Source organism: Dermacentor andersoni, chromosome 5 (assembly GCF_023375885.2).
Source record: "Dermacentor andersoni chromosome 5, qqDerAnde1_hic_scaffold, whole genome shotgun sequence".
Classification (NCBI taxonomy): Eukaryota; Metazoa; Arthropoda; class Arachnida; order Ixodida; family Ixodidae; genus Dermacentor; species Dermacentor andersoni.
In genome coordinates, this window is record NC_092818.1 from 8,568,444 (window position 1) to 8,581,966 (window position 13,523).

At 51.2% G+C, this 13,523-nt stretch overlaps 1 protein-coding gene across 1 annotated transcript; it reads left to right on the plus strand.

The window, feature by feature from the left end:
• The first annotated feature begins 7,288 nt into the window (after positions 1–7,288).
• On the plus strand, positions 7,289–8,714 carry LOC126529836 (uncharacterized). Its single transcript, XM_050177307.1, has 2 exons — positions 7,289–7,483; positions 7,608–8,714. Exons 1-2 carry the CDS (start codon positions 7,289–7,291, stop codon positions 8,712–8,714), a joined length of 1,302 nt encoding a protein of 433 aa, XP_050033264.1.
• Positions 8,715–13,523: the final 4,809 nt, after the last annotated feature.

The window sequence follows — 13,523 nt, forward strand, 5'->3', positions numbered from 1 at the left end:
ACTCCCCATCGTGCTCTCGGGACTCCCGGGCAGACTCCCAGGACGGGCCGGATACCAAGTCCACCAAACAGGTCGCGTATAGGGCCCCTACACCAGCTACAAGCCAACTGCCCAACCCCCAGGTAAGGGAACTGGCAGACATGGTAAAACAACTACAGCTACAGTTAGCACAGGCAAATGCTAAAATTCAAAGCCTTGAGTCTGCACAGGCGCACCCACAACCGCGGCCGCAGCAGGTGGCTCACGCTCCCACCTCAAACCGCACCAATGACCCCCACATAGACACCGACCAGCCCAAGTGCATTAAACGCAAGGCACCTTCCCCCTCCTCTACCTCTGACTTTGATGGAAAATTCGAAGCCTTTGACGCCCGCTTATCTAAAATAGAGGACGTCCTGAAACGGCTGACCCCCACTATCGACCAGGTCATTGAAGGCTGCCCCAAAATGGCAGCCAATATTCACACCCTAACCACACGCCTCGACCGCTTCACGGGCCCTCCGCAAACTGACGCCCTCACTACACCAAAGCCCACTCAGTCGCCTGGTCCATCTCCCTCGACCGAGAGTGCAGCCGCGCGCGCGGCTGCTGGCGGTATTATCAAAACCGAGGTAGCGTTTCCGCAGCGTCCTGAACCGTACAGGAAACGCGATGGTTAGCGCCCATCGCAGTATGGCAATGGAACTTCAGGGGCTTCAAGGCAAAGTGGAGAGCCTTGGAGTATACCCTGCAGTCCCAGCCATTTACACCCCACATTATAGCGCTCCAGGAAACATACACCGACACAAAACTGGCGAGCTATACCGCTTACAACCAATCGGTGGCGCCGGATCTCCGCCCGAGCACCGCCATCCTTGTACACCGCAACCTCACCGCCAATCAACTCGATCGTGACTACTCCGAAGTCTCACACACTTTCGTGCAGGTCCTTCCAAACAGCCGAACCAAATCCCCACTCTACATCCTAAACGTGTACAGCCCCCCAAGTGAAAAGAGCCCTACTGTAGCCACTCTCCTCCGCAAGGCGTGTGCGACCGCGCGAGGCGAGATGCTACTTATATGGGTGACTTTAATGCACCACCTGCCGAGTAGGGCTACCCCAGGAAAGCCTGCGGTCGTAAAGGAGCCAAGGTTTGGGACACTGCCCAGACACTGGCTCTGCCGCTCCTCCTCGACCTCGAACGGCCCACCCGTTTCGGTAACAGCATCACGAAAGACAGCTCCCCCGGCCTCACTTTCGCCCGCAAGATCCCCGATGCGCGCTGGGAAAATCTCGGTATGAACATAGGTTGCGATCACTATGTTCTCAGCACTACATTTACAGCCACACACAGCAAGGGCCCCCGCCGCACATTCAAACACACCAACTGGGACGCTTTCCGGTACGTGCGAGCTCAGCGTCTGCAAAGCCCTATAGACCATAGAGTTTCCTACAAAATAGAGGGAACTCTGGCGCTAGTGTCTACGGAAGTTGCAAAGGGAGGGGTTGTCCCAGCCCATATGGGAATTATGGGAAGTACATGGATTTGCCTAAACTTCGTCCTTTTGGCTTCAAACAAACGGCTTTGTAACTTTGTAAACGCGTCATTTTCAACAGTATATTGCGCAATAAATAATTAAATAACCATAATCAATATTGCCCGACGGCAGGATTCGAACACAGGGACTCTAGCACAGAAGCCTGATATTGAAACTATTAAGCCACGGAAGCTTTTTTTTTTTATTCTTTATTTCCAGCTTGGCTACAAGCCTCAAAAGTGTTTGTGATCATAGATCACACTCGTTTTATATGTGTCAAAGTATCAAGCATTGACACCACATCTTCATCGCAGTCATTCATCTTGTACACGTCACGCACCTTCACAACCATTTCCACAAAATATTCATACACAGTTCGGCCTTTCACATCGCAATGTCTATATGCCAACAGACTACGCCATACTGCGTGTAGTCCAAGTTAAAAGATAACATCCATCTGCTCAAAATTGCGTTCAGGGGGTAAAAAACGAATGCCATGTGGATTGAGGGGTAGGTCTATCTTTAACGTTCTCTGTAATCGATGAAAACATGTTCAATCGTTTCAGCTTTGTTGCACAGAAAGCATCTGCTTCCCCATGGCACATAAATCCCTCTTTCCTCTAGCCACGTTTTAACAGGCAAGGTTCCCGTGTGAAGCTTGAAGAAGAATGTTTTAACGTTCGCCGGTATACACATATTTTTAACCCTTTTAAGTACGTCTTACCCAGGCCCTTGTTGAAAAATTAACCGATATAATGGAACAGGGAACACACTTTCAATGAGATCCTTCATAAGACGCTTTCTTTTTACATTGGAGAGGTACTCAAGGGAAAATCTCGCCCTAAGGAAACGATAGGACGTTACAACTTCACGCAAGAACCTTGAAATTGTGTAGTGAGGGCCAATGGCTGAAGAAACAAAAAAATCAGGCATAGAAACTGTTAGCATGGTTTGAAAAAAAAAACACAGAAACGGGTCTCTTTCGTCCCTTATCAATATGAAACGTGATACAACTTGCTGAAGAAACAAGTGGCACACCGACATACCACCTTTCTTTACTCGACGAAACAAATTTGTCCTTGATGTTCGCTCCCACGTAGAACACCAGATAAACGTGGCAAATATTCGGTGAAATTTTTGAATGTGCCTACGTGTACAATACAGTGCCTGCAGAAGATACATAATTTTCGCAACGAGAAAAACGTTACAAATAGTGGCACGTGCAAAAATCGACAACTCACGGCCACCCCACGCTTCGGCCATCGCACGCATTTCATCCGTTTTTTCGAGCCAAAGTGACTCGTTCTCACGATACCCATCCATAGGTACCCCCAGGTAAGTGCTAGGTGTCGTGAGCCACCGAATATCTTCAAAAACACCGGGCGTGGCATTCCAATGGCCATGCCAGAGACCAACACTCTTTTGCTTATTGATTTCACTGCCGCTTTTCTCGCAAAACCTTTCAGTAATTCTTAATAATGAGCTAACACTCTCCCTATCTGCAGCAAATAGGGCAACGTCATCGGCATAAGCTAGAACACGTACTTCACAGGACTGTATCTTAAACCCCCTGATTTCTGTACTATTAACTATTTTTCTACAAAGCGGCTCCAAAAATAAAGCAAAAAGCAAAGGACTTAACGGGCAACCCTGTCGAACGGAAGAAAGTACTTGTATGCGTTGTGATAGTTCACCATTAACAATTAAATTGGTACATGAGCTTTGATATGCCATTTTGATGCCTTTACACATGACGGAACCAAGCCCTACATAATTAATTAATAACAATGAGAACACTATGAGGTAGCATATCAAAAGCCTTAGCTAGATCTATTTGCAGCATCGCTACCTTGAGGAGAGCGCTATCGCAATATTCTAAAATGCTTCTAGCTGTATGAATATTTGTAAATATTTTCCTACCTTTGATGCCACATGTCTGATGCGGCCCAACTAACTTCCGTATAACTCCAGGCAGCCTTGCTGCAAGAACTTTCATGAAAACCTTGTAGTCAACATTAGTCAACGTAATTGGCCTGTATCCCGTTACATTACGTAGTATATTTTTTTCTTTGCCTTTTGGGTTAAGTACTGTGTGCGCACGATTGAACGATGGTGGTAAAGTCCCCCGCTCGAGTGCCTCTGAAAATACTTCATGCAATGCTGTTGCCATGTCCGTCTTGAACGCCTTGTAAAATGCCGCGGTAATCCCATCCGGACCAGGAGATTTGCCCGAGCTTAGTTCCTGAATAGCCCTCTCAATCTCTTCCATACTAATATTCATTTCTAATAAATTCGTTTCCTCTTGGCCTAACGTCGGCATTTCTACCAGAAAGTCATCCTCGTAGCCCGGTGCCTTTGGCTCACGACAAGTAAACAAATCTCTATAGTAACTTTCAAATGCCGTCATGATAACTTTCTGTTCTCTGAATATCCTACCATTATATTCTATTTCCAATATTTCATTTCCTCGAGCGTACGCCTTTTCATCTGACAAAGCTCGCTTTGTAGGTACTTCCCCCGCGAGGTATTTTTCGGCTCGTGCTCGTATAATTGCACCTCTGTATTTATCCTCCTCTAAGCTTTCTAGTTTTCTTTTAATGACTTGCAGTTCTTGAGTCACCAAACCCGGATTAGCTGTTTTGATTCGCACCAAGTCTTCGAGCTCCTGCCGCAACATCTGTTCATGTTTTTGAGCCTGATACTTCATATGCCCACCTCTTTCTATTGCGTTCAATTTTACCCTTTGTTTAAATAACTCCCATTTTTCTGCGGCACTGCGTAGTGTGTCATTAAAAAATTGATGTATTGCTTTTTTTGTTTCGTCTATGAACACGTCATCCTTGAGAAGCTTGGCATTCAATTTCCATCTTTCCCATTCAAGCTTCCTTTTTTGCTTTTGGCCAATCTCGAAGGTCACTAAACAATGATCACTGAAAGAAACAGCATCAACATCGTAGTTCTGACACAAAGGCGCAATCTCCGAACACACATACACTCGATCTAGTCGTGCATGGCTGGTGCCTTGAAAGTGTGTGAAATGCTGGCGACTTCCACCTCTTGCGAACTGTGCCACATCATTTAAAGAGAATTTGCTCACGCATTCTTTAAGATACGCAGCACTTTCTTCATTTAACTAGCAGTGGTTGAACGGTCTTCCTGATTAAGGACACAATTGTAGTCACCCAACACAATCAAACACCTCTCACAATCAAAATACATACTCAATTCGCGAAAGAACAAACATCTCTCATGCGGCTTTGTAGGTGCATAGACACAAATAAATCTAAATTTCGCTTCCCCGTAAGAAAGATCGCACAAAACAAAGCGTCCTTGCAAGCAACTTGTAACCGTTTCAACGACAATGCCAATTGAATTTTTAACAAACAACATACACCCGGCTGATGTTCCCACCGCAAGGCTCACGCATACATTGTACCTTAAAAAAAATTTTGCCACCATGCCTTCGGTCGCCTCCTCTCTGCTAACCTTCGTCTCCTGGACCGCAAGCAAATCTAGGTCTCTTTCTTGCATTATGCGTTTGACCTGATATTGCTTGCGACTAGTCCCTAGACCCCGTACATTGAGCGTACCGACGCGTAATGGTGCAGGTATACTAATCATGGTAATTGTAAGCGCGAACCACCAGTACAACGCTAACCGTGGTTCTACCTTGCAGTGGGAATACCAGGGTATTACTTATCGCGTCCCTGACCCCGAACCGGCGACGATGACGCCGACCGGACTTCGGGGACATATTTTTTACCCTTGGCGCCAGCAACGCGGTGCCACTGACGCTCCAGGCGTTTAACCTTGCGTTCGGTGCTGTCCTCCGTCAACTTCGGAATGCCTGTTCTGGGACGCTTCCCGCGTCCCGCGGTCGCCCCTGTAGCGTCTGCTTGATATTCGGCCGTAGTGATCTCGGTGCTGTCGTTCATGTCTTCCTCTTCACTTGCTTGGCTTAAGGGCAGTGACTCTTGCGTGCAGCCTATTTCGGCACTTTCCTCAATTGCCTTCGTCAAGTCCCGACTGTCAGGTGTCGTCCCTCCAGTTTTCTCGGCGTCAGTCTCCCGGGCCTTGTCTTCGCATTCCTTGGTGTTGCTGTTCGGGGCAGACTTTTCAGCCTCCTCCGCGTCCATTATGTTCTCTTGTACTTCTTCTGTTGGGAGAACCGTTTTAGTTACTCTGGCGTAGCTCCTTGCACAATCATTACTTTCGTGTCCGAACGCCCGGCACACACCACAACGTGGCGTCTGGTAGTCCCGTCGAATGTGTCCTTGCCTGCGGCACCTCAAACATAGCGGGGACCGGCCCGGGGCCACAAGAAGGACGGTGCCACTTCCCAACTTGAAAAGATGAAGCAGGTCATCAAGCTCAACACCTTCCTTAAGTCTCATTCGCACGACGCTCGTCGTGGATGTTGCATGTTCAAAACCGGCGACGGGCCAGTTGTCGTTCGACACGTCAAGGACGTCACCAAAGCTGCTCAACGCTTGCCGAAAGCTCTCACTTTGGACAGCAAAGTCGACCCAGTGCACTTTCACGGTGACGTCTTGTTGGACGGGGTCAATGACAGCGCAGAAGCCGCCCTTGACCTGAAGACCGCCCGTTTTCACCAGAGCATCCTTGTCCACCTTGCTGCGCAACTTGACTAGCCAGACGTGATTCATCTGGTAGGCTCCAATACCCGTGATGTTCTTGATGATACCAGCGTCCTCCAATGGCTCGCAAAAAGCTTCCAGCCGATATGGTCTTCTTGCCAGGTCCCCGTGCAAGAAAACGCACTGCTGCATGCTCTCGCCTGAAGGCAATGTCGGCAGCAACATCCTATAATCCGAGGGTGCAGAAGAAAACCTGTCACCGCGGCCAACGGCGGCCGCCAAAGAACCTCGCACGGAGCGAGCCATCACGCGTCCTTCCTCCTCGAAAGCCGAACGCGGAGTCTAAAAGCATGTACCGACAAGCGAATGAAACGGCCTTATGAATTTATCGCATACATGCCAGTGCCTTCAGACGCTTGGCGCGTTTCGATTTGGCCACCTGGACAAGCTCAATCGTTGCAATTATTAGCAATTGTACACGTTCCCGGCGTGTTCTGCACTTCGAAGAATACAGATTGCGCAGAAATATACGACAATAAGATTTATATAGCGTAATATACAAAGCCACAAGGACGTTTGAATCCACAAGCACGAAGATCAGACAAATCTATGTACTTCCCATCATTCCCATGGTAGGACAACGACAGCAGCGCCAGAGTTCCCTCTAGTAATTTTTGTAGGAAACTCTATGCCATAGACGACATCGACACATGGACAGATACTTTGCTCCGCGACGCAGCCAACGCCACCTCCACAGTCACCCAGGAGGTGGGTGGCCCCGCCACAGATGCTAAACTCATGCATATGTGGGAGGCCCAGCGCAGCCTCCACGCTCGCTGGCTAGGACGCAAACACAACCGCCCTCTCAAGCTTCGCCTCGCTCGCCTCGAACGAGAGATCGAAGCCTACTCCACCAAACTTAGTCAGGAACAATGGCATCAGATTTGCGACGGACTCGACGGGCAATTGGGATGCAAGAACATATGGTTTCTGCTCAAGCACTTGCTTGACCTGACCCACACCAAGTCTGCATCACACAAGAATCTCAACCACGTCATACACGCGTTTCCAAGCACGAACCAGGAACTCCTCGCTACCTTGAAAGACAAATACATCAGCACCTCCACTGACTTTCCCAGCCATTAAATTACAAAGGCTCCCAGAACCCAGACATGGACAGAGACATCATGGCGTCGGAAGTGAGTGCCACTCTCAACCGCATCAAGACTACCGCGGCCGCCGGCGATGACCCTATCACCAACAATATGATCCGCAACCTCGACGACCAGTCGGTCGCTGCACGTACGGACCTTTTCAACTACGACTGGCATGAAGGTCGCCTTCCAGACTCCTGCAAGCATGCCAAGGTAATGTTCAAACCAAAAGCAGGCAAACGAAGCAATCTTGGCAACCTCCAGCCGATCTCGCTCACGTCTTGCCTGCGGAAGGTTATAGAGCCGGTAGTTCTAAACAGACTCCACACTCACGCAGTCAGGGAGGATCTCCTCCCCCACCATGTTTGGGTTCCGGGCTGGACTCTCTACCCAGGACATCATGTGGCAGATACAACACTACATACTCAAGCCGGGTCCCATCCGGGCGACACACACCATTCTCGGCCTCGACGTCAGTAAAGCGTTTGACAACGTGTCGCACGCTTCTATACTGACCAACCTCTCGCGGATGAATGTAGGCACTCGCACCTACAAATATATTGCCAACTTCCTCCACAACCGCACTGCTGAACTCCCCATTGGAGACCTCTGCAGTGGCAAAGTCACCAAGGGCACTCGGGGCACACCACAGGGAGCTGTTTTGTCCCCTATGCCAGGCCTTCCCACACTCCTCGACACCATACCCCACATTAAGCACTCAATATACGCCGACGATATCACCCTCTGGACGAACTCTGGCTCGGACCGGGAGATACAAGATTCACTTCAACAGGCAAGCGACACCATCCACACTTACGTGTGGGCAAACGGTCTCGTTTGTTCGCCCACCAAGTGTGAACTGTTAGTTATACGAGACAAACGTGTTCGTCGACCCGTCCCCGACCCTCAAGAGCCGATCACGCTCCACATTGCCACCCACCCCATACACCCCGTACAGACCATCCGCGTGTTAGGCATGCGGGTGCAGAACAACACGCACAACTCGGAATCCATCCAACGCCTCCGAACCACAGCTCACCAAATCAACGGCCTAATCCGCCGCATTACAACTCGCTGCAGAGGAATGCGGGAGACCGACCTCTGCCGCCTCACACAAGCTTACCTCATTAGTAGCATTCTCTACACATACCCTTATTACCACCTCCGCCGCAAAGACGAAGAGGCGGTAAATAGCATCATCCGCCCGGCGTACAAGGTGGCAATGGGACTGCCCCAGTCCGCCAGCACACAGCGTCTCCTCCAGCTTGGAGTATACAACACCCACACAGAGCTGATAGAGGCACACAAGACTGCAGAGGTACACCTTCTTTCTCGTACCGAACACGGTCGTTACACTCTTAACCGTCTTAACATCAACCCTACAGGTGAGAACCACCCCACTGCTCGCCTCCCGACTGGAGTCTGCAGTCGGCTGGTCATCTAACCCATGGCCAAGAATATGCTACCCGGCCGCCACGATAGGCGCCGCCAACTGAAGGCACAAGCCTTAGACGTCGCCTACTCTGCCGACGAACATGCCATGTACGTGGGCGCGGCGAAATGCGACTCTAACACATACGTAGCGTGCGTAGCGACGCCAACGAGCACTCTCATCAGCGCCGCTGCAGTGCGCACACAATATTCCACCGCTGCCGAAGAGGTCAAATCGCTCTAGCCATCGTGGATGCCCGCACACGCACGGTTCTCAGTGACTCTAAACAAGCCATCCAAAATTTCTAAAAAAGCTCGCTCTGTCTCCCCGCCGCCCACATCATCCGCGGTTGCGCTCTCGACAGAACTGTAAGCTTAGTCTGGGTACCTGCTCACGCGGGGAACTCTGGGAACAAAGGGGTCGACCGTTTAGCCCAAGGCCTATTTAACCAGGAGGCCGGCCCCTCGAACCCGGATGCACTCGCAGAGGCCCCCAAATTCTATGCTGACATTACCAACTTTTACAAGGAGAGGAGACGCGTGTACCCGCCTCCCCACCCCGACCTCGACCGAGCGCAAGCCACCATGCTTTGCAAAGTGCAGACAGATTCCATTCTCAGTCATTCTAGGCATTATTTAATCACTAGCGCGGATTACGATCCCGTCTGTACTAAGTGCGACCATGGAGTGTTCGCCACTCAGGCACACATTATCTGGGGATGCGAGGGTAACCCTCTCTCACAATCATCACTGCCAGCTCCCTCCGAGGAGAGTCGGAACGAGCTGCTGACAAGAGCAGACAAGAAAACGCAACTCGCACTCGTCTCGTGGGCCCAAGGCGTCGCCCCCACCTGGGAGCTACACTAGGCCTACCTGCCCTAACTTCGTACCCTACAGTGGCAAATCAAGCTGTTTCTCTCTCTCCTCTCTCTGTGTGTGCCTCACCGAGGTGCAGGAAATCCACACAAGTCACAGGTGACTTCGCTGCGAGAGTTGGCGCTCTCGTGTAATCCAAGCCTGTGATCAAGATCAAGGAAGCACTGCCTGTGTCTAACCTCGCCCCTCCCTCCAAGTCGGCGCCTCGAGCAACACTGTAATGTGGCTAATAGGGTGAGGAAGCGAAACCAAGCCTTCGGGTTTGGGAGTATTACCGTAAGGTGACGATCGGGAGTTTCCTGTCTTCAGCACTCCGACCTCCCGTCACTGCTACGGGAAGTCCCCAGGGGAAAGATCCGGTGGTCAACCCATCCGCTATAAAAATTGTGGGTAGGGATGGTTTCCCAGCCAGAGGTTTGTTGTACAAGGGAATCGCCAATCTGGAGGACGCTACGGCGCCCAGCAGAGGTGCCTTTCAGGGGGGGGGGGGGGGTGCATTCGGGGACTTATCACCTACGCCAACTCCATTACGTGGGTTTCCCACAACACGACCAACAAGGTGACAGTAGTAGGATGGGCCGTCACGCTCCATGGTAGGACTTCGGTCTGACGATGACCCAACCGAAATGGGTACAGGACGCATAGCTCTGGCTAGCGACACGGCCCTGGGATGTGGCTCCGTAGGTCGACATACCGGGCTGCACCCAGTATAAGTGAAGGTCCTGAGCAGGGTGCCCGGCCCTCACCGAACCGTGTAAGGTCGGGGGGAATCTTTCTGGCCGGCCAATACTTCTTGTGACGCTTGAAGTGCGTATATAGCTTCGTACAGTGCCGTGGCTGGACCATGCCGGAGGTTTGTGGCGAGCTTCTGTAACCTATTGCCTGTAGGCAAGGCGTTGATCATTCCACACACTGACGTGACACACATGGCTCACATCCGTGGAAGGTTGCCACCAATGTTCACCAGGGCAATCCAACAGTGAACACAGACCATACTGAAAAGGCCCGGGGCGTTGGCGGATTCCTGTAATCCAGCTTCACGGAGGCATCTACATGGAATGGCGTCCTTGTGAGAGAAGGCAAAACCGTGCTGTTAGGGCCGGGTAGATTGCGCGCCCCGGTCATCCAGCCTACTGGAGGCCACAGTACGGAAGTCGGAATATCTCGTAACTTCGTCATGGGAAAGTCCGACGACCATTCATAGTCTAGAGGTGCCTGAATGATGCGATGGTTGCGCGTCCGTGTAATCCAGCTTGGCTGGAGTCGCGGCCTCTGGATCTGAGCTCTCCCCAACACCTAGGGGTGCGTCACAGGCAACGTGCGAGTCGAGTCGGATGCTGGCACGGCTAAGCGGGGGAGCTCATGCTGCAGCCTCGAATCGGAGGGCTGCGGTCGCAGAAAGGGGGCCAAATGTGCAAAGCACTTTTGAACGGCACCCGGCCAAACGCGCGGGTCGTCTACCTCCTCTTGCAAATCCCGGTGCAGAGGATGTGCCCCGGTAAGCAGAACCGACCTCAGCTATGTACATATATATATATATATATATAATGTACATAAAAATCACAATAGATGAGTTCGTACATTCGTTCGAAATTCTCTGTCACCTCTGTGTCGTGTGCTAAAAAGCTTCGCCGCTCATCCACCTTCACAGAGTGGAATTGCTCATGATATTTTGATCACTGGACTAGACGCCGTTGTTATCATGTATGAGCCATTGCAACGAGCCACTTATTGCTTTGGCCTTAAAACACTTGGTACGCCACTGACATGGCAAGTGATTCGCTTTTCCTAATCATCGATATGACGCTTTTAAAAGCTGCCTGTGTTACTCCGCATGCCTCCACACTATATACCGGATGTTTCAACGAACCATTCAAATTTTAATTGCGATAGCAATTATATGGTCGCTCCAGGCGCATTTCTGCCGTCGCCATCGCTGTGAGGTTCTGTACCAGTGAAAGCGTGCGAGGGTGAGCCAGCGAACGCGGTTCAATCCCAATCTCGCGTGCGCCAGCGAGGAATGCGGCCCAGATGGATGCCCTCTTTAGTGGGGCACAAGGCAGGAAGAGTGCAGCGGTGGCGTAGAGGTAGAACACCCGCCTCGCATGCAAGAGGTCCGTGGTTGGAATCCCGGTGCCGCGCAATTTTCCACCAGATTAAAAAAAAATCCTCGTGTAGATAAAATTGCATAAACAGGCCTCGAGTGTGGCCTGATCCCGGTGACCAAAACCGCTAACGCACTCCCTCACCAGAGCAGGATTGGCCACCCTGGTGCAGTACTCGGCCACAACCTCCTATATTGTCACGTGGTAGTGACGTTAAAGAACACAGTAGCAGTACTGTGAAAGACAAAAGTAGCTTTTATTGGGCGAACCTGTGCCCACAAAACAGGCTACACTTAAAGCACAACGATAGCGGCGAACACAGTCGGCGATCGTCGAAAATCTGATCAGCGGGTCAAGCGCGTCGGCTTTTATAGAGCAGTCGTCGAATGTTCCAGACTAATCGTTCGGACCCGCGTGCCTTCCACAAAGTTCTACACCATTCGCGTCACGCGATGAGATCAGATAACATAAGGTTCGGCGACAACAGACAGCGGATAGAAGCATCGATAACTTTCCAGAAACTTCGGATACACGCAGGCGCGTCCCACGCTGTGCGATTACATTTGTTACGCGGCGAAACGTGGTTGCCCGATACAGATAAGTACACGTGTCAATACCCCCCTCTTAAAAAGCATCGTCCCGATGCTATAAATATAAGAGAGCGAAACACAAAAGGACACCTATTAAACATAAGTAACAAAACAATGAAAAGAAACAAAGTCCAAAGGTCAGTTACGCGAAGCCCCAAAGTTCATTAACGCTGGTAGTACGGCTTGAGTCGCACAACGTGGACTATTTCAGGTCGTGACCGGCGCCGCTGTGATAGCGAAATGCCGTCTGGCACGACCTCATAGTCCAGTGCGCCAATACGTCGGATAACCTTGTAGGGTCCGAAATAGCGTCGCAGTAGCTTCTCACTTAGTCCTCGTCGGCGTATCGGGGTCCATACCCAAACACGGTCGCCGGGTTGGTACTCGACGAAGCGTCGTCGCAGGTTGTACTGTCGGCTGTCGGTACGCTGCTGGTTCTTGATCCGTAAGCGGGCGAGCTGTCGAGCTTCTTCGGCGCGCTGGAGATAGGAAGCGACGTCAAGATTTTCCTCGTCAGTGACGTGCGGCAGCATAGCGTCGAGCGTCGTCGTCGGGTTCCTGCCGTAAACCAGCTTAAACGGCGTGATCTGTGTTGTTTCTTGCACCGCCGTGTTGTACGCAAAGGTTACGTACGGCAGGACCACGTCCCACGTCTTGTGTTCGACGTCGACGTACATTGCTAGCATGTCGGCGAGGGTCTTGTTCAGGCGCTCCGTGAGACCATTCGTCTGCGGATGGTAGGCAGTTGTCCTCCTGTGGCTTATCTGGCTCTACTGCAGAATGGATTGGGTGAGCTCTGCTGTAAAAGCCGTTCCTCTGTCGGTGATGAGGACTTCTGGGGCACCATGTCGCAGCAGGATGTTCTCGACGAAAAATTTCGCCACTTCGGCTGCGCTGCCTTTTGGTAGAGCTTTAGTTTCAGCAAAACGGGTGAGATAGTCCGTCGCCACGACGATCCACTTATTCCCGGATGCTGATATCGGAAACGGCCCCAACAAATCCATCCCAATCTGCTGGAATGGTCGGCGAGGAGGTTCGATCGGCTGTAGTAATCCTGCTGGCCTTGTCGGTGGTGTCTTGCGTCGTTGACAGTCTCGGCATGTCTTGACGTAACGGGCGACGTCCGCGGTCAGACGCGGCCAATAATACCTTTCCTGTATTCTCGACAGCGTCCGGGAGAATCCGAGGTGCTCAGCGGTCGGATCGTCATGTAGGGCGTGCAGTACTTCTGAACGCAGCGCCGACGGAACA

Excerpts from the sequence above, each read along its gene's own strand:
- LOC126529836 (XM_050177307.1), top strand. The coding sequence starts at position 7,289 with ATGGACAGAGACATCATGGCGTCGGAAGTGAGTGCCACTCTCAACCGC. Across the intron at positions 7,484-7,607 it reads ACTCCTGCAAGCATGCCAAG|TCAGGGAGGATCTCCTCCCC; the intron begins GTAATGTTCAAA and ends ACACTCACGCAG.